The sequence below is a fragment of the Heloderma suspectum genome, chromosome 2, assembly GCF_057233095.1.
Source record: "Heloderma suspectum isolate Gila_16-S chromosome 2, 16-S_ref, whole genome shotgun sequence".
Classification (NCBI taxonomy): domain Eukaryota; kingdom Metazoa; phylum Chordata; class Lepidosauria; order Squamata; family Helodermatidae; genus Heloderma; species Heloderma suspectum.
In genome coordinates, this window is record NC_139459.1 from 405612953 (window position 1) to 405633639 (window position 20687).

Sequence of the window (20687 nt, forward strand, 5' to 3'; positions counted from 1 at the left end):
TGAGCATCAAGCCCAGCCAGGCCACGTTTGCAGAAGTCTGCTTAGGATGCAAACAGAAGTGTGAGTGGAATGTTAATCTCTAGAAAACAGAGAACAGAAAATAGAAGTTTAGCTGTAGCTTCACAAACTATGAAAGAAGACCGGGGTGGGGGGGAGATTCAGGAATGAAACCAGGTAAGAAGAGAGAGGTCCATGTGAGTGTGGAAGCAGCCCTGAGCAATGGGAGATTCAAGGGTGAATGGAGATGTTTGATGTGGGTCTCCTGTGTACTACAGGCTGGCACTGCTTCTGCCCTTGTAGTTTCATGCTTTCCTGCGGAACCCCCAGCATTACAATGCTTCCATGCTGGACGGAGCGTATTTGGACGAGAACGGGGACCTGGCGGGCGACTTCGACATCGTGAACTGGGTGGTGTTTCCCAATCTGTCTGTCGTTAGAGAGAAGTTTGGCATGATGGAAAGACAGGGATCCGCAGACCGGAAGCTCACCTTCGACCCGGACGCCCCTGTGTGGCCCAAGCGTCTCCACAAGGTGGGGAAAATCATGTCTGTGACCTCATCTGCTCAGCTCTCATAGCTGGAAAGTGCCGTCCCTGGGGCTGCTTGGACGGTTTTGCTGGTTCATCGGCAGGGCAGCTTCCGGTGCCGATTGGCAACATGTCTGTAATCGTTTCCACAGGAACACCGGGAGCTGCCTGTGGTCTGTCCAGCCCAGTGCTGTCAGAAGCGACTGGCAGCAGTGGCTCTCCAGGGTTTCAGGTGCGAGAACCTTTCCTGCCCTACCTGGAGATGCTGGGGATGGAACCTGGCTATAGCTGGCCTTCCTCAACCCGGTGCCCCCGCCTTTTTTGAACGGCCTTCTCCCAAAAGCACCGTGTGTGTTAAGATCTTTGGGAGAGGCCTTTCTCCCTGTCCTGCTGTGAGGTTTGAGTTTTAATTTATACCCAGGCCCCCTCACAGTTGATCAGGCTGAGGGGTTTGGGATCTTTTGGGGCGGAGATAGGACACACACAACCCATGTAGGTGAACGAAAAAGGAGATTGACTGACAATAAAGACACAAACAACAGCTGAGTCTCCCCAGCAAGTTGCAACCTATCTGAGGCTTAAGAGGCAATGCACCTTGTAGTTACAAAGTTAGTTACAAGTACCTCAAGGCACTACACGCCCCTTGGTCACAACCTAGCAAGTACCTCAAAGAACAATATGCTCTTTGGTCATGACTTCGTTACCGAAACACGCTGCCTTAAACGAATAAATATACAGTTAGTCTCTGTTTGCTACACAGCCTCCCTGCAGCCAGGCTCAAGCCAGGACCTGCTGTCTGTATGAAAACCTCCAAATCAGTATGACAGTGCAGAGATAACTGAGCCATCCTACCCCAGACGGTAAAATCCTGTTCCCTGAATTCTACTCAGCACATACTCCCCACACGCTGCCAAGCACTGGACACGTGTCCCATGGATTGAGGGTGCTGTTGGATGTGCACAGACTGCGATCCAGATGCAACCACGTCCTCCCGAACACTGGCAGCTTTAGGGGGTTTATCCTCTTTCTTTTTAATTGGGGCCCATGGCATCAAAGAGGGGTTCGAAGGGTTCTTTGTTGAGCCCAAATTCCAAGGTTCAGGGTTGTTTACTGACAGTCCGACACCCTCTTCTGATTCCCCAACTCCTCTCGAGTTGATGCCCCTCTTTATTGGCCCAGCTCCATCTTTCATAACTGAGACTCTGGCCATCTTCGGCACATACCGAAGGACCCCCATTAGGCCCTCCTGCACTAAAACCATTCACTCTCCATTCACCCTCTCCTGCCCCCTGCGCTGGGCTGGAATGTTTCCATTGACACTCAAATGGTTTGGCTAAAAGGAACCCTCAGAATATTTGCAATTCAAGTTGCGTTCAGGGTTCCATGAATTAGAAGGAAGGAGGAAGGGACATAGCAGGCTTTTAGAAAGGAATTTGGAGGCCACCGTAAGAAGCAGTCTTTACTGACAGTAAGAAAGCTTGCTTAGGTGAATGAGAGAGTACACATGAACTAATATGAGTGCATAAAACAGAGTTAAGGAAAGCAATGTGAAGAGTTCTACTTGTGCTTATAGCATGCTGAGTCCAGCCTTTCTGTACACATATGTCTGAAATGTGTCACTGTTAATATCTCAAACCTGTTTGGCGGAGACTGGAGTGGGGCCCTTTTCGGTGGCTCTGGAGCTCCCTTCCCGGGGAGACCCATTCAGCCCCTTCTCTGGTGTGCTGGAACACAGCTGAGAGGAAAGGCAGGCCCTGCAGGCGCCCATGCCACTTGGCAACCATGGGCACACTGGCTCCATGAAACCGTGCCTGAGCAAAGCTAGGCTAAGGCCGGGAAACTGAAAGCCCCCATGCTCTGGCTAACAGCCCTGAATTCCAGAGTAAGCCCATATGAAAGGCTATATTCAGTTACACCAGTCAGGCTGGAACTTCTTGCCACCGGGAAGTCTCGGGTGAGGCGAATGCTGTTTGGATCATGCAAGCATAGTCCAGCCTAGCATGATTTTCCTGGCTATGATTCCATCATAGGTCCATGCACAACAGCAGGAATTCCCCAAATTTTTGCCCACCCTCACATCTCCCTCTGCACATTTGTAATGATTCTGCAAGAAAGAAAAGGCTCTGCAGTTTAGGAGGTGCATCGGCTAGTCCTTTCTCACAATACCTATCACAGGCTTGTGGTCGGTTTCAGCCTCAGCAGACCTCCCACTGACAAAAGATGACATTCTTTGCAAAGCTCGAGCTTCTTTCTCTGTTTCGGCATGTAGTATCTCTCTGTGTGAGTGAGGGCTCTGGATACGGTGTGTCACCAGAGTCAAAAAGGGCTGAGATGATGTCCTTTCCTCCAAGGGCTGCACTCCCGCCCCATCGTGTTCCCCTCCCAGCCTGTGAATAAGAGCTTATGAAATTCCATGGGCTGAAATGGGGTGAAAACCGCACAGAGAAAATGCCGTTGTCACCACAATCCACAAAGCGGTGTGACTCTTACATGCAAAAATGACATCAGGCTACAATTCTGGCTCTTGCTGAGTATTAGGAAAACTGTGTTAGAGTATTTGCTCCATGACACCATGCCTGAGCAAAGCTAGGCTAAGGCGGGGAAACTGACAGCCCCCGTGGTCTTGCTAAGAGCCTTGAATTCTGGAGGAGTCCCATATGAAAGGCAACATTAAGCCATACCATTGAAGCTGGAACTTCATGCCACCAGGAAGCCTGGGGTCACGTGAATGCTAGTAGAATCATGCAAGCGTATTCCAGCCTAGAGCGATCTTCCTGGGTATAAGCAAGTCATTGGTCCATGCACAAGAGTGGGAATTTCCCAACTTTTTGCACACCCTCAAACCTCCCTTTCGACATTTGTGATGATGCTGCAAGAAAGAAAAGTCTCTGAAATTTAGAAGGTTTATCAGTTTAAGCATATTCCAGCCTAGAGTGACATTTGATATTGCTGCCTCGGGTTCAAAGGGAGTTAGCCAAGAGGCCAGAGCACTTGACATGCATCCCGTGGATCGAGGGTGCTGTGGGGTGTGCACAGACTGCGATCCAGATGCAACCAGGAAGGGGAGAAAGGGAAAACCATAGCCAGCGATCCGAAGCAGAGATCTGAAGAGAGGGCTCCAGTGGACCCAAATGGAGATGGGAGGAGATCTCTCCAGAGCCCAAGGTGCGAGACCCAGGAAAGTCCGGCTGGAGAATTAATCCAAGGGTGACCCCTCATGGGAGGCCCTCCTGCTGCCAGGATCAGCGTGCCTGTCTTGCGGCGAAGGGGGGAGCCTGTTGCCCTGAGCCAGCGCCTCTTCCTCACTGAACGTGTGGCCACAGCCCCGTAGCTCCTTCTCAGCCTCCCCGGTGCAGCCCTGGAGAGGCTCGAGTCGTGCTTTCACCTCGTGAGCAATGCCGAACACGGTCCAAAGCCAACACTCACTGGAGGCTCGGGCTATGCATCGCGGGGAAATCCGGTTATTTTGGGGATCATCAGATTTCCCTGTCACCCGAAACTCACCTTGCATTTGCATAATTAGCATAATTTGCACAAATTTTAGCCATAATTTGTGGCAATATGCAAATTATGCAAATTGCAGGAACAATTCCCAAGGTTGCTATTTATGAAAAAAGACACGGAAAATCCAGGGGCTGGTCTGACTTGATGGGATCGGGTTGGGCCAGCTCGTGGGGAGGTGAGCCTAAGTCTGAGGGTGGGGGCCAGGAGCTGCCGAAAGCCTGGCAAACGTCACCCCCGGAGAGATTTCTCCCTCATCCCTGCTGGAGTGGCAGAAGGCCTCGATGGCACAGGGCACCTTTCTTCAGCCTAGGAACGTAAGAGGAGCCCTGATGTGGATCAGACCAAGGGCCCACTGAGTCCAGCATCCTGTTCACAGAGTGGCCGATCAGCTGCCCAGGGGAAAGCCACAAGCAGGGCAGGAGGGCAGCAGCACCCTCCCGCCCACACTCCCCATCAGCCGACGTACGGAGGCATAGGTACATGGCTCAGGCTGATAGACCAACTGCGATCCGATCTGGACAGAGTCAGCCTGGCTACAGCCACCCATTCCGCGGGAAACACTGGTTTGGAGTTCTGCAATGTGTTGCACGTGGGGCTGCTTTTGGGAATGGAACCCCCAGCTGGTTCAAACGGGCCAGGTTAACTGAAGCCTCGTCTCCTTCCACATCTCTGTCCTGGATGCTGAGATCATCCTTCGAGGTCCTTTAAGGGTGCCTGTGCCGAATGAGGTGAGGAAGGTGGCTCCTAAGGAAAGGACCTTTCCCGTGGTGGCACCCAGGTTGTGGAATGACCCCACCCCCCACCCGAGGGGCTCACCTGCTGCCCACATTGTGGCATTTTGGGCAGCAGATAAAGACCTTTGTTTTGTCCCAGGCTGTCCAGCCATTCCATTTTGAAAAGCGTGTGAGGGCGCTTTTGAACCTTTGCTCCACTGATAGCTTTCATCTTGGTTACTACTTTGTTTCTGTCCTGTTTTAAACTTATGGTTTTCTGAACTATTTTAACTATGTTATAGTATATTGTGGTTTAAGCTTTGTCTAGAAAAGTGCCCAGAGAGCTTCAGCTAAAGGGCGGTACAGAAATGTAAGACATAAAGACTTCTTCCTCTGCCAGCACTCACGCATTGCAGACCCGGGAACAGGCCTCAAGTGAGGTTGGGTCACAGGCCTCAAGTTGAACCTGTGGCTAGAGGCCATGTTGGGACTTTTCCAACCCCATCTCTCCTTTCTGTAGACGAATGAGTCCTGACGCTTTTTCCTTGATGGTCCTTGTCTCTGTGTTCAGCCCCTGCCACATTCCAGGTGTGTGGAGAGCTGTCGCCCTGGATTCAAGAAGGTGGTTAAGGAAGGAGAGCCCGTTTGCTGCTATGACTGCGCTCCCTGCGCGGAAGGGACCATCTCCACTCAGGAAGGTGGGTGACTCCACAGGAGAATGCAGCCCCTGGGGAGGAGGGCAGAGACACACCCGGACATTTTCTGTGAAGGTATTTTAGAGGAATCCCTGAACTTGGGTCCTTTCTTTTTTGTGTGTCTTATCGGTGTCACAGCAGAATGGCTCTGTTAGAGCTCTTCAGGAAACTGAGCACTCCGCCATGTTCAGTGATGTTCGGTGGAGGGTCCTTCTAACCTTTATCGAATCAAAGCAGGTTGAGCAATCTTTCTGCAATTCTCAGATTCCAGAAGGAAAGGATAATTTTAGTAGGGATGTACGAAAGTGACTTACCTTTTCGCGGGTTCTGTTCATGGTTTGGGGGGGAGGCATTCTGTCCCTCCCCCAGAATCCTCAATGGGGGAGGCGATCCGGTCCTCCCCCCCAGAATCCTTGATGGATGGCTCTGCTCCGCAGCGGTTCCACGGAGCAGCAAGCCAGGCCTAAGTCAGGGCCGTCCGCAGCTGGATTTCCGAAGAAAAGAAAGGGGAACGCAAATAGCGTAGCGGGCACTATTTTCATTCCCTATTATTTTCACCGTCTTAGTCTACGTCAATATTGACATAGACTAAGACGGCGAAAAATAAGGAACGCAAATGGTGGCGGCCGTAGCCACCGCCATTTGTTTACGCGTTTTTGTTTTGTTTTTTTACCCAGACGTGATAGGCTACGTAAGTCTTTACGTAGCCTATCACGTCTATGGGGGGGGGACACACAGACTGCAAATGGCGGTGGCGGCAGCCGTTCGGAAGACCAGCTGCCGCCACCGCCGAAGCTGCCGCTGGAGCCGCCGCCATCTGGAACATCTGCCCCAGGTAAGTCTCATCCCGGGGGGGATCTGCAGGGAGCGGGTGGGGCATGCCATTCCACGATGGATTTCGGGGGGCCGAATGCACTGGCATTCGGCCTCACCGAGATCCATTGTGGAATTCTGTGACATCCCTACATTTTAGATACCCTGGAAATGTCAGGAGAAATGGTGAAATGTGACGGAGAAAGAGCTGTTTAAAGACAAAAAGCAAAACCGCCTCCCACTGACAAAAATGACACTGGCAACATCTTTATAGTTCAAATTTTGGAAGAGACCAGAGGCAGCATAGTCAATTCTTAGGAGTGCTTGGAGTTGCAGTCCGACACATCTTGAGGGTGCTCAGTTGGGGAAGGCTGCTCTACAAAGAGAGAGAAGTGGGTGGCCCCAAATGACTTTCCAGGAGTTTCCACAACCCCACAGTCACCTCTGCAGAGCATCTCCTCCATCCTGTTGACATGGTTTGTCTGCTTTGGGAAGATGAGAATTTCACTTGCACTTTCTGCATCCCTAGGGAGGATGTTTGCATGTTGGGGCAAAAAATCCCACCTTCAAGTATAACCTGATGGGATCTGAACTAGTGGTGACTGACCAGGAAAGAGATCTTGGGGTTGTGGTGGAGAGCAAAATGAAGATGTCAACCCAGTGTGCAGTTGCTGCATGAACAGCACATTCCATGTTAGGTATAATTAGAAAAGGAATTGAGAATAAAACTGCCCCTATCTTACTGCCCCTATTCAAATCTACAGTGAGACCACACTTGGAATACACCACGCCTAAAAAAAGAGATTGTAGAGCTGGAGAAAGTGCAGAAAGGGGCAAGTAAAATGGTCAAGGGGCTGGAGCATCTCCCCTATGAGGGAAAGTTACAACAGCTGAGACTGTTATCTTGGAAAAAAGGCAAGTAAGGGGAGATATGATAGAGGTCTGCAAAATTATGAATGGTGTGGAGAATGTGGATGGGGGACATTTTTCTTCCTCTCTCAAAATACTAGAACTCAGAGTCATCTATGTAAGCAGTGGAGGCTTCGTGGCATTTTGTAACATTTGAGTTTATTCACAAATATCCACAAAAATGTAAGAAGACCCCTGCTGTATCTAACCAATATACTATCTAGTCCAGCATTCTTTTCCCACAGGGGCCAGCCAGGGGCCCCATTAGAAAGCCCACAAGCAGGACATGAGTGCAACACACTCCCACCCATGTTACTCCTGTTCTTTCCAGATGTGGACCTTTGCAGCAAGTGTCTGGATGATCAGCATCCAAACCAGGACCGAGATGAATGCATCCCGAAGGTTACAACCTTCCTATCCTATGAAGAGTATCTGGGGATCATCCTGGCTTCCTTTGCCCTATTCTTTTCCTTAACCACAGGATTTGTGTTAGGAATCTTCCTTAAATTCCTCGAATCCCCAATAGTGAAAGCCAACAACCGGGACCTCTCCTACATTCTCCTCATCTCCTTCCTGCTTTCCTTCTTGTCCTCCTTCCTGTTCATTGGCAGGCCAAGGAAAGCCACCTGTGTCCTCCGACAAACGGCCTTTAGCATCATCTTCTCAGTTGCTGTCTCTTCGCTGTTGGCCAAAACGATCACTGTGGTGCTGGCCTTCCTGGCCACAAAGCCAGGGAACAGGGTGAGGGGGTGGTTGGGGAAGAGATTGGCCAACTCCATTGTCATTTCCTGTTCCGGTGTCCAAGTTGTCATCTGCCTCATCTGGTTGGGCATCTCTCCCCCATTTCCTGACTCTGACATGCACTCCCAGCCTGGAGAGATTGTCCTGCAATGCAACGAAGGGTCTGTCACCATGTTCTATGCCGCCCTTGGCTACATGGGCTTCCTGGCAGCCATCTGCTTCATGGTGGCTTTCCTTGCCAGGAAGCTGCCTGGGGCCTTCAATGAAGCCAAGCTGATCACCTTCAGCATGCTGGTCTTCTGCAGCGTGTGGGTGTCCTTTGTGCCCACCTACCTGAGCACCAAGGGAAAATACATGGTGGCCGTGCAGGTCTTCTCCATCTTGGCCTCCAGTGCTGGGTTGCTGGGCTGCATCTTTCTTCCCAAGTGCTACATTATTGTACTGAGGCCTGATCTGAATACAAAGGAGCATCTAACAACCAAAACTAAAGAGGGCATCTGATTCTTTTGGAATTGATTTGTAGGGGTGTCCTTTAGTAAGTTTCTGCCTCACCCCCACCCCCATGGATGTTTCAGATAATGTCTCTTTTTAAAGATAATATACTGTTAATCTACAGTTAGATATTGAATTTTGTATAAGAGCACACAAACATTCTCACACACCCACATGTCCACACACACACAAGCCATGACATAAATTGGGCAAATACTATTTAAAACAGAAGTGTTGTAGTTCAAATAAAATAACTGAGAGATTCAAAAAGAAAACAAAAGGACCGGTGGGAGGGGAGCGGAGTTTTAAAAACATGGCCGCTCAGGTGAATTGGACTTCTTTCTTACTAGCACAGTGATATGTATGGAATTTAATAGGATATATACACAGGGAAAGTGCAATACCTGCTGAAGTGTGGAAACTCAACTGCAATTCCACTTGCAGCTTACAAGGGCTAAGAGCCACCCCCAGTCCTGCTGTGATGTGGACTGTGATTTGGTTTGGTAGTTTGTGAGATTTGGAGGGAGTGCCCGGAAAGGGTTAATGGGAAAGCAAACTGTTTCTGAAGGGAACACAAGAAAAATATTAGTAGAATTACTAACTCTAAAAAATAAATGTTAATTCAAAGCTAGAGAAAAATGCTTGAAAGCTACTTCCTAACAACTTTGTGTGTGTGTCAGAATCACAATCAAGGTCAAGAAGCATAATTAGCAATTAGCAATCCCTTTGCAAACCACAAGCACCGTGCTTAGCAAGCAAGAAGGTGGATTCTCTTTCTCAGCTGTTTTGACAAAGTTGTGCCCCATCTCGTGCCCACGAATTACGATGCTGTATGCTGGGCAGTGTCCTTTATTCGCTTTATGTGTTCATTCATTTATGTCATTTATATACCAGTCAATATTAAAAATCTCCATGTGATTCACATCCCATTTAAATGCTATATTGAAACACTGTTAAAAACAATGATGCAGAGAACAATTCTGAAAGCACTGAGACGGAGCAGCACACGATCACTTGCAATTGCTCCCAAGCCAGAGAAGGCCTGGCTGAACAAGCGCGTTTTCAGGAGGCATTCAAAACATGCCACATTTTCTGCCTCCTGAACGGCATGGCGGAAGGTTTTCCAGGGGGTGGGTGCTGCCACTGAGACGGTGTTCTCTCTTCTAGGAGAGTACACAGTTTGAACTTTCCAAGATGGTGAAAGTGGAATCCAATTTCCCCACAAATGCAAGGTCCAGATATCCAGCCCAGCTCTGGCAGATTTCAGAAGCTAGGATGGGCCAGAATGGAAAGGGCAAGTAGTAGGCCTCAGTCCTCCTAGCAGTTTGTCCACATCCTCAGGTTGCACAAGCCGAAAGGTATCCATAATGTGACAAGATGTTGCAGCAGCACCGTCCATATCACACTCTGTCAAAACGATGGCATCCAAGTCAGGGCAAAACTGAGTGATTTTATCTGCAACGGGTCTGGCAAATTGTTCACAAAGAGAAAAAAAAAAGACTGGGGATGGGAGAGGAGGTTTAAACACTTGGGTTCTCAGGTGAATTATACTTCCGTCTTACCAGCACACCAATATATATGCATTCTAACAGGATATATAGACAAGAAATGAGCAATCCCTGCTGACGGGTAGAAACTTAATTGCAATTTCTCTTGTAGTTCACAAGGGCTATGAGCCACCACCAGTCTCTCTGTTTTGTGGAGATGCAATTTGGTTTGGTGGTTTGTGAGATTTAGAGGGAGTGCCAGGGAAGGCTTAATGACAAGGCAAACTGTTCCTAAAAGGAAGACAAGAAAAATATTACTAAAACAACTAGAGAGTTTAATGTAAACAATAAAGAGTACGTTCCGCGAAGGAACCTGTCAGGGTGGACACTGAGCCCATAGAACCTCAGAGCAGTTCTGATTCTGAGGAGGAACAGCTGTCCGTGGGAGAGGAGTGCGCTCTTCCCTCCCAGGCCCTGAAGCTGGCAGAGATTCCTCCTGCCAGCATTCCAGACATAGATAGCGGTCCTGGGAGTGAAAGAGCGTGGGAGGAGGACTGGCTGGATGCTCGACGCAGACTCAGGGAGCGATGAGCTATGGAGGGTGCAGAAAGGAAGTATAGCGCCCGTTTGGCGCACAAGCAACGGTTGTGTCCAGAGGACCCAAGAGAAAAGGGGAGGGACTCTCCCTAACCCATAAGTTCAGGGTCTGCAAGTAATTCTCGTTCAAATGGGGACCAACTGTTTCCAACCCGGGGCATAGATTACTCTTCTGTTCATAGCTTAGTCGCTGGTGATAGAGTTATTAAGTTGTAAAAGGAATAAAGCCTTGAAAAGAATCCTTTGTCTGGGTCTGGAGTTGGCTACTGGAGTAGACTGAAAAAGGCCGGCTAGGGCCTCCTGACAGAACCAGCTGAGGAGGAAACTGGACTGTGTTGGAATGCAGGGTGCCTTGTTTGGACGTGGGAGTGTGACTTGCCCACAGGACACTGAATGTGTTTCATAGCAACCTCCTCTGGGCATCGCCTCATTGCTGAGATGTCAGACATGGAACAGTGATGAAAGTGAGTTTAGGAAATAGAGTGAATGATGTGGTTGGAGAAGTAGAATCATAGAATCATAGAATCATAGAATCATAGAATACTAGGGTTGGAAGGGGCCTACAAGGCCATCGAGTCCAACGCCCTGCTCAAGGCAGGAATCCAAGTCAGAGCATCCCTGACAGATGGCTGTCCAGCCTCGTCTTGAAGGCCTCCAGTGTGGGAGAGCCCACCACCTCCCCAGGTAATTGGTTCCATTGTCATATTCCTCTTACAGTCAGAAGGTTTTCCTGATGTTCAGCCGGAATCTGGCTTCCTGTAACTTGAGCCCATTATTCCGTGTCCTGCACTCTGGGATGATCAAGAAGAGATCCTGGCCTTCTTCTCTGTGACAACCTTTCAAGTACTTGGACAGCGCTATCCTATCTCCCCTCAGTCTTCTCTTCTCAAGGCTAAACATGCCCAGTTCTTTCAGTCTGTCCTCTTAGCGCTTTGTTTCCAGTCCCCTGATCATCTTTGCTGCCCTCCTCTGAACCCTCTCCAGTTTGTCTGCATCCTTCTTCAAGTGTGGTGCCCAGAACGGACACAGTACTCCAGATGAGGCCTAACCAGTGCTGAGTAGAGGGGAACTAGTACTTCCCGGGATTTGGAAGCGATGCTTCTATGAATGCAGCCCAAAATAGCATTTGCCTTTTTTGCAGCCACATCACATTGTTGGCTCATATTCAGCTTGTGATCGACAACAATTCCAAGATCCTTCTCACTTGTAGTGTGGTTGAGCCACGTATCCCCCATCTTGTAACTGTGCATTTGGTTTCTTTTTCCTAGGTGCAGAACTTGGCATTTATCCCTATGAAATGTCATTCTGTTGTTTTCTGCCCAGTGCTCCAGTCTATCCAGATCACTTTGAATTTTGTTTCTGTCTTCCAAAGTATAAGCTATCCTGCCCAATTTTGTGTTATTTGCAAATTTGATCAGCATTCCCTGCACCTCCTCCTCCAAGTCATTAATAAAAATGTTGAAGAGCACTGGCCCAGAACTGAGCCCTGTGGTACCCCACTCGTTACCTCTCCCCAGTTTGAGAAGGTCTCAACAGAAGGTTCTTCTGTTGGTTCCTTTGTTACTCTAGATGCAGTTCATCTGGCCCTGGAGATGTGAACTCATTCAAGGTAATGAGGTGTTCCTTGACCATGTGCCTACTGATCTCAAGCTGCAATCCTGCCCCTTCAGCCCGTACTTTGCCTTTGCCAGGGGGGTCATAGACCCTCTTTTGGGAGAAGACTGAGCCAAAGTAGGAATTGAGCACCTCTGCTTTTCCTTCTCATCTGTTATCATTTTGCCATCCTTATTTAATAGCTGAACCACTATTTCTGTCCTCTGTCTTTTACTATGCACGTAGCTGAAGAAAGCCTTTTTGTTGTTTTTAGCATCCCTCGCTAACCTCAGCTCGTTCTCAGCTTTAGTCTTCCTGACACCATCCCTGCAATTCTGTGCCATCTGCCTGTACTCTTCCTTTGTTACTTGGCCTTCCTTCCACTTCCTATATGTGTTCTTTTTTGTTTTCAGGTCATCCCTAAGCTTTTTGTGAAGCCACATCGGCTTCTTCTGTTGTCTTCCACCTTTTCTTCTTGTTGGAATTGTTTGTAATTGTGCCTTGAGAATTTCCTTTTTTAAAAGCTCCCACCCATCTTGGACTCCTTTTCTCCTTAGAGTCGCTTGCCATGGGACCTTGCTGATCATTGTCCTGAGTCTATTAAAATCAGCTTTCCTAAAATCCAGGGTACGCGTTTAACTGCACTCAGCTTTTGCTTCCCTTAGAGCCAAGAACTCAACTACAACATGGTTGCTTTCCCCCAGACTTCCTGTTGTTGTTGTTGTTCAGTCATTAAGTTGTGTCCGGCTCTTTGTGACCCCATGGACCATAGCACACCAGGCCTTCCTGTCCTCCGCTCTCTCAAGGAGTGTGCTCAAGTTCATATTCATTGCATCGGTGATGGTATCTAGCCATCTCATTCTCTGCCGTCCCCTTCTCCTTTTGCCTTCAATCTTTCCCAGCATCAGGGTCTTTTCCAGGGAGTTTTCTCTTTGCATTAGGTGGCCAAAATATTTGCTCTTCAGCTTCAGTATCTGTCCTTCCAATGAGTACTCAGGGTTGGTTTCCTTTAGGATGGACTGATTTGACCTCCTTGCAGTCCAGGGGACTCGTAAGAGTCTTCTCCAGCACCACAGTTCGAAAGCATCAATTCTTCGGCGCTCAGCCTTCCTTAGAGTCCAGCTCTCACAGCCATACGTTGCTACTGGGAAAACCATAGCTTTGTTTAGATGGACCTTTGTCAGCAAGGTGATGTCTCTGCTTCTTACTATGCTTTCTAGGTTTGCCATAGCTTTCCTCCCAAGGAGCAAGCGTCTTGTAATTTCATGGCTACAGTCACCGTCTGTGGTGATCTTGGAGCCCAAGAAAATAAAATCTGTCACTGCTTCCATTTCTTCCCCTTCCATATGCCAGGAAGTGATGGGGCCAGATGCCATGAACTTAGTTTTGTTAATGTTGAGTTTCAAACCAGCTTTTGCACTCTCCACTTTCACCCTCAACAAGAGGCTCTTGAGATCCTCTTTGCTTTCTGCCATTAGGGTGGTATCGTCTGCATATCTGAGGTTGTTCATAATTCTCCCGGCAATCTTAATTCCGACCTCTGATTCATCCAACCCGGCGTTTCTCATGATGTACTCTGCATATAAGTTAAATAAGCAGGGTGACAATATGTAGCCTTGTTGTACTCCTTTCCCAATTTTGAACCACTCGGTTGTTCCACGTCTGGTTCTTACTGTTGCTTCTTGACCCTCATACAGGTTTCCCAGGAGACAGGTAAGGTGGTCTGGTACTCCCATCTCTTTCAGAATTTGCCAGTTTGTTGTGATCCACACAATCAAAGGCTTTAGCGTAGTCAATGAAGCAGAAATAGACGTTTTTCTGGAATTCCCTTGCTTTCTCCATGATGCAGCGAATGTTGGCGATTTGATCTCTAGTTCCTCTGCCTCTTCTAAACCCAGCTTGTACTTCCGGTAGTTCTCGGTTCGCATACTGCTGAAGCCTAGCTTGTAGGATTTTGAACATCGCCTTGCTGGCATGTGAAATGAGTGCAATTGTGTGGTAAAACTCTTTTTGCATTGCCCTTCTTTGGAATTGGAATGTATACTGACCTTTTCCAGTCTTGTGGCCACTGTTGAGTGTTCCAAATTTGTTGGCATATTGAGTGCAGCACTTTAACAGCATCATCTTTTAGGATTTTAAACAGCTCAGCTGGAATACTGTCATCTCTGCTAGCTTTGTTGTTAGTAATAATACCTAAGGCCCACTTGACTTCACTCTCTAGGATGTCCGGCTCCAGTTCAGTGACCGCACTATCATGGCTATCAGGGACATTCAGATCTTTCCTGTATAGTTCTTCTGTGTATTCTTTCCACCTCTTCTTAATCTCATCTGCTTCTGTTAGGTCCCTGCCTTCTTTGTCCTTTATCATGTCCATCTTTGCACAAAACGTTCCCTTGAGATCTCTGATTTTCTTGAAATGATCTCTAGTCTTTCCCATTCTGCTGTTTTCCTCGATTTCTTTGCATTGTTCATTTAAGAAGGCCTTCTTGTCCCTCCTTGCTATTCTCTGGAAATCTGTATTCGGTGGGATTTATCTTCCCCTTTCTCCCTTGTTTTTCGCTTCCCTTCTTTCCTCAGCTACTTGTAAAGCCTCCTCAGACAGCCACTTTGCTTTCTTGCATTTCTTTTTCTTTGGGATGGATTTCGTTGCTGCCTCCTGAACAATGTTACGGACCTCCGTCCATAGTTCCTCAGGTGCTCTGTCTATCAGGTCTAATCCCTGAAATCTATTCCTCACCTGCACTGTATATTCATAAGGGATATGATTTAGGTCATACCTGAATGGTTTAGTGGTTTTCCCGACGTTCTTCAATTTAAGCCATAATTTTGCAACAAGAAGCTCATGCTGTGAGCCACAGTCAGCTCCAGGTCTTGTTTTTACTGACTGTATGGAGCTTCTCCATCTTTGGCTGCAAAATACATAATCAGTCTTATTTCGATATTGAGCACAGTGATGTACGAAACTCACTTACCTTTTCGCGGAATTGATTCGCGGTGGGGGGGGGAGGCACTCCGTCCCTCCCCCCGGAATCCTGATCGGCCGGCTCCACTCCGCAGCGGCTCCGCAGTGGCTCAGCGGAGCAGCTGGCCATGGCTGTTCACAGCTGGACTTCCGGCCGCGGACGGGCTGCTGCACACTCAAATTTGCGTCCAGCCAGGCTGCCGTCCAGCCAGGCTGCCGTCCAGTGTCCAGCCGCCAGTTTTGTCCAGCCAGGTTGTCGTGATAGGCTATGTAAGTATTTACGTAGCCTATCACGGCAAGCAAAAAAAAAAACAGTGTACGCAAATGACGGCGGCTACGGCGGCCGCCGTTTGCGTTCCCTATTTTTCGCCTTTTGATCTTACGTAAATATTTATATAGGCTATTGCGGCGAAAAAAGGGGAATGCAAATAGCGTCGTGGGCATTATTTGTGTTCTTTTTTTTCCTGCCGTAATAGCTTATGTAAATTTTTATGTAAGATCAAACGGCAAAAAATAGGGAACACAAATGGCAGCCGCCGTAGCCGCCGCCATTTGCGTACGCGGTTTTTTTTTCCCTTGCCGTGATAGGCTACGTAAATACTTACGTAGCCTATCACAGCCTCCGTAGGGACACAATAGGCATCCCCACATTAGCCGTGATAGGCTACGTAAGTATTTACGTAGCCTATCACGGCTATGAAGAAGAAGTGAAAGGCGGCCGCAGGGCGGCCGCCATTCGCACATCAGCGTAGATGGCAGCAGGTATGTGCTCCATTTCGCGTGCCTTTTGTGGGTTGGGGTCTCCGTTCCGCACGCCTTTCATGGGTTGGGGGGCAGGGGGTTTGTTCTGCCATGGATTTTGGGGGGCCTCACCGAGATCCGTGGCAAAATTCTGCTCCATCCCTAATTGACTATCTGGTGATGTCCATGTGCAGAGTCGCCTCTTGTGCTGTTGGAAAAGAGTGTTTGCTATGATCAGTGTGTTCTCTTGGCAAAACTCTATCAGCCTTCGTCCTGCTTCATTTTGAACACCAAGGCCATGCTTACCTGTTATCCCAGTGATTTCTTGACTTCCCACTTTGGCATTCCAATCCCCTATGATGAAGAGGACATCTTTTTTTGGTGTTAGTTCTAGAAGGTGTTGTAGGTCTTCATAGAACCAATCAACCTCAGCTTCTTTGGCATCAGTGGTTGGGGCATAGACTTGAATGACTGTGATGTTGAATGGTTTGCCTTGGATTCGTACTGAGATCATTCTATCATTTTTGAGATTGTACCCCAGTACTGCCTTTCCCACCCTTTTGTTGACTATGAGTGCTACTCCATTTCTTCTAAGGGATTCTTGCCCACAGTAGTAGATATCATGGTCACCTGAATTAAATTTACCCATGCTTGTCCATTTTAGTTCGCTGATTCCCCAGATGTTGATGTTCAATCTTGCCATCTCATGTTTGACTACCTCCAACTTACCTTGATTCATTGACCTTACATTCCAGGTTTCTAAACAATATTGTTCTTTACAGCAGTGGATTTTCTTTTCACCACCAGACACATCCACAGCTGAGTGTCCTTTTGGCTTTGGCCCAGCCACTTCACTCTTTCTGGCGCTACTTGGAAATTCCCTCTGCTCTTCCCCAGTAGCATATTGGACACCTTCCGACCTGAAGGGCTCATCTTCCGGTGTCATCTCTTTTAGCCTTGTGATACGTTCCATGGGGTTTTCTTGGCAAGAATACTGGAGAGGGTTGCCATTTCCTTTTCCAGTAGACCACATCTTGTCAGAACTCTGATGACCTGTCCGTCTTTGGTGACCCTGCATGGCATAGCTTATGGCTTCACTGAGTTGTGCAAGCCCCTTCGCCACAACAAGGCAGTGATCCATGAAGGGCAGAGTTCCTGTAACTGCTACTTTATCCACTAAGTCATCTGTGATGGTTAGGATCAAGTGAAGGATAGCTGGTCCTCTAGTTCCTTCCTCTACTTTCTGTAGGAGGAAGTTATCCGCCACATAAGTCAGGAGTTTCCTGGAGGGGCCATGTTTTGCAGAATTTGTCTCCCAAAAAATATTGGGAAATTGAAGTCCCCCATTACTACTACATCATGCTTCCTTAAAACATTGGCTATTTGCTTTTCAAAAGTTTCATCCTCGTCTTCTCCTTGATTGGGTGGCCGGTAGTAGACTCTGACCACCAGGTTCCTTTTTTTTTTTGCTCCATTTATTTTGATCCAGATGCTCTCGATGGGGCTACCAAGCTCCTCCTCCTGTATTTCTGTGCAGAGATATGTATTTTTCACATACAGTGCAACCCCACCTCCCTTTCTGTTCTTCCTGTTCTTTTTGAACAACTTATATCTTTCAACTGTTGTATTCCAGTCATGATGGTCATCCCACCCAGTCTCAGTCATACCTATCAAGTCATAATTTCCCTCTTGTATTAAGAGTTCAAGTTTGTTTCTGCAGCCCACTTACCTCTTTTCCTCTGTCTCCTTTGTCTTTTCTACCACTGCAACTCCCCTGGCCAACTCCTATTTGCTCCCCCTGTTCGCTCACTCTGGTCACTCTAGGAGCTTGCTTGCTTCTGTAGTCCCTGGACCAGCTGGAGCAGCTTGCTCTACTCTGCTCTGCTCAGCTGGGAGGCAGGAAACAGACTGAAGCTTCCTGCCCACTCAGCTGCTGAGAGTACTCAGGCCACACACACCGAATTCGGTTGGAGCTCTCAGAAGCACCTGGTGAGCTCACAGCCACTCAGAAGGATAAAGGATAGCCCGCTGGGCTTCCTGCAGCCCACTTACCTCCTTGCCTCTGTCTCCTTTGTCTCTTCTACCTAGGGATGTATGAAACACTTACCTGGTTTTGTCCAGGGACATCTGCAGTGGGGGGGAGGCGCTCTGTCCCTCCCCCTGAAATCCTTGATGGGGGGGAGGCGCTCTGTCCCTCCTCCCCGGAATCCTGCCTGGCCAGCTCTGCTCTGCAGCCAGGCTGCGGAGCCGCCGGCCAGGCCAACCTGCAGCGGGGCCTCCAGCCACTGCCGGGCTGCTGCAGATGCAAATGGTGTCCTGAGTAGGGGACGCCATTTGCGTCCCTATGGTAGCCTGTGATAGGCTACGTAAATATTTACGTAGCCTATCACTAAAGCGGGGATGCAAATAGCGTCCCCTACACCATTTGTGTTCCCGTTTTCTGTGTGATAGGCTACATAAATATTTACGTAGCCTATCACGGGCTACCATAGGGAGGCAAATGGCGTCCCTTACTCAGGACGCCATTTGCGTCCGCAGCAGCCCGGCAGTGGGAAAGCTGACAAGAGCTGGGAAGCATCTGGTGCAGGTTGAATCATCCCTAGGGGTGAAGGGGAAGATGTGGATGGGGTGGAAATAGGCCATTGCAAAGAAGAGAGCCAGTCAAAGAGGCCAGAGCAGAGAATTCACACACCAGAGACAGCTGAAGAGACACAATACCTGAGCCAATATGTGGGAGTTGAACGCAGAAAGTGTATAATGGGCAAAATGGATAGGAATGTACGAAAGTCACTTACCTTTTCGAAGGGTGACATTCGCGGTGTGGGGGAGGCGCTTCGTCCATCCCCCCGAAATTCTCTCTGGCCCATTCCGCTCCACTGGACATCCGGCCGCTGGGCAGCCTGCAGGATGCAAATGGCGGCTGCCATAGCCGCTGCCATTTGCGTCCCTGTATTTTACCATGATAGGCTATGTAAATATCATGGCAAATCAAACAAACAAACAGCGGCCGCAAATGGCGGTGGCTACAGCAGCAGCCATTTTCATCCCCTTTTTTTTCCGTTTTAGCCTACGTAAATATTTACGTAGGCTATTACTACAAAAAGAAAAAAGGAAACGCAAATGGTGGCCTCTGTAGCTTTGGCAGGGCTCACGGAGGAGGGCCGCTGAGGATGATCTTAAGGTCTGGGCAGGCACATATGGGAGGAGGCGACCCTTCAGGTAACCTGGCCCCAAGCCGTTAAGGGCCTTGAATGTTAACACCAGAACTTTGAATCGGGCCTGAAATGGACTGGCAGCCAGTGCAGCTGGGAAAGTACTGGCGTAATATGAAATCGTTGGCCACATATTGGCAGCATATTGATGGCACCTCAGCCCACCCCTCCAGATAACCTCCCCCAGCAGTTACATGTGGATGTTGAACAGCATGGGGGATAACATAGAGCCCTGTGGAACCCCATGGCACAATTGCCATGGCACAGAGCGATAATCCCCCAGCACCACCTTCTGGAGTCGGCCATCCAAGCAGGAGCAGAACCACTGCAGTGCAGTGCCTCTGACTCCCAACCCAGACAACCTGTCCAGAAGGATACCATGGTTGATGGTATCGAAAGCTGCTGAGAGGTCCAGGGGAATCAACAGGAAGCTCTCTGGGTGGTTCACAAAAATTAAAACCAAACAACACACAATAAAACAATTTAAAATATATTGAACATTAAAACCACAATAAAGCAATACAACCACAATAAAACCTAGCAGCAGTGCAGGAGTTTAAAATACAGATTTAAATCAGCAAAGCTAAAAATTTAGAAAGCTAAAATGCTAAAATGCCTGGGAAAATAAAAAGGTCTTCACCTGGTGCCGAAAGGAATACAATGTAGCCGCCAGGTGAACCTCACTAGGGAGCTCATTCCACAGCCGGGGTGCCACAGCAGAAAAGGCCCTCCTCCTAGTAGCCACCCGCCTCACTTCCTTTGGCGGGGGCTCATGGAGGAGGGCCGCTGGGGATAATCTTAAGGTCCGGGCAGACACATATGGGAGGAGGCGACCCTTCAGATAACCTGGCCCCAAGCCGTTAACCGCTTTGAATGTTAATACCAGCACTTTGCATCGGGCCTGAAATGGACTGGCAGCTAGTGCAGCTGGGAAAGTACTGGCATAATATGAACTCGTTCACCAGTCCCTGTCAACAGTCTTGCTGCCCTGTTTCAGACCAGCTGAAGTTTCCGGACCGTTTTCAAAGGCAGCCCCATGTATAACACATTGCAGTAATCCAGATGAGAAGTTATCAGAGCATGGATAACTGTAGCTAGGCTATCTCTGTCCAGATAAGAGCGTAGTTGGTATACCAGCCTAAGCTGATAAAAAGTGCTCCGTGCCACTGAGTTCACCTGTGCCTCAAGTGACAGTTCTGGATCCAAGACCACCCCCAAACTATGAACCTGATCCTTTAGCGGGAGTGCAACCCCCTCCAGAACAGGTTGAATATCACCTAGCCGGGCAGACGAACCACCCACTAACAGTACCTCCGTCTTGTCTGGATTGAGTTTCAGTTTATTGGCCCTCATCCAGTCCATTACCGTGCCCAGGCACTGATTCAGAACAGTCACTGCCTCACTGGGTTTGATGAGAAAGAGAGGTAGAGCTGGGTGTCATCCGCACATTGATGGCACCTCAGCCCACACCTCCGGATAGCCTCCCCCAGCGGTTTCATGTAGATGTTGCACAGCATGGGGGATAAAACAGAGCCCTGTGGAACCCCGTGGCACGATTGCCATGGCACAGAGCAATACTCCCCCAGCACCACCTTCTGTTGATAATTCTCCCGGCAATCTTAATGCCGACGTGTGATCCATCCAACCTGCCGTTTCTCATGATGTACTCTGCATATAAGTTAAATAAGCAGGGCGACAATAA

At 48.7% G+C, this 20687-nt stretch overlaps 1 protein-coding gene and 1 long non-coding RNA gene across 2 annotated transcripts in view; both read left to right on the forward strand.

Moving 5' to 3' along the window:
• LOC146356740 (uncharacterized) overlaps positions 1-20687 on the forward strand; it is a 563405-nt gene that overhangs the window by 193486 nt on the left and 349232 nt on the right. The window lies entirely within an intron of this gene.
• The window catches only part of LOC146356744 (vomeronasal type-2 receptor 26-like), a 28483-nt gene that overhangs the window by 7064 nt on the left and 732 nt on the right, over positions 1-20687 (forward strand). Inside the window, exons 3-6 of the mRNA XM_084841306.1 lie at positions 301-531; positions 5315-5441; positions 7492-8386; positions 9807-9933. Of these exons, the coding sequence (XP_084697432.1) occupies positions 301-531; positions 5315-5441; positions 7492-8386; positions 9807-9933 (1380 nt within the window). The remainder of the gene's footprint in view (positions 1-300; positions 532-5314; positions 5442-7491; positions 8387-9806; positions 9934-20687) is intronic.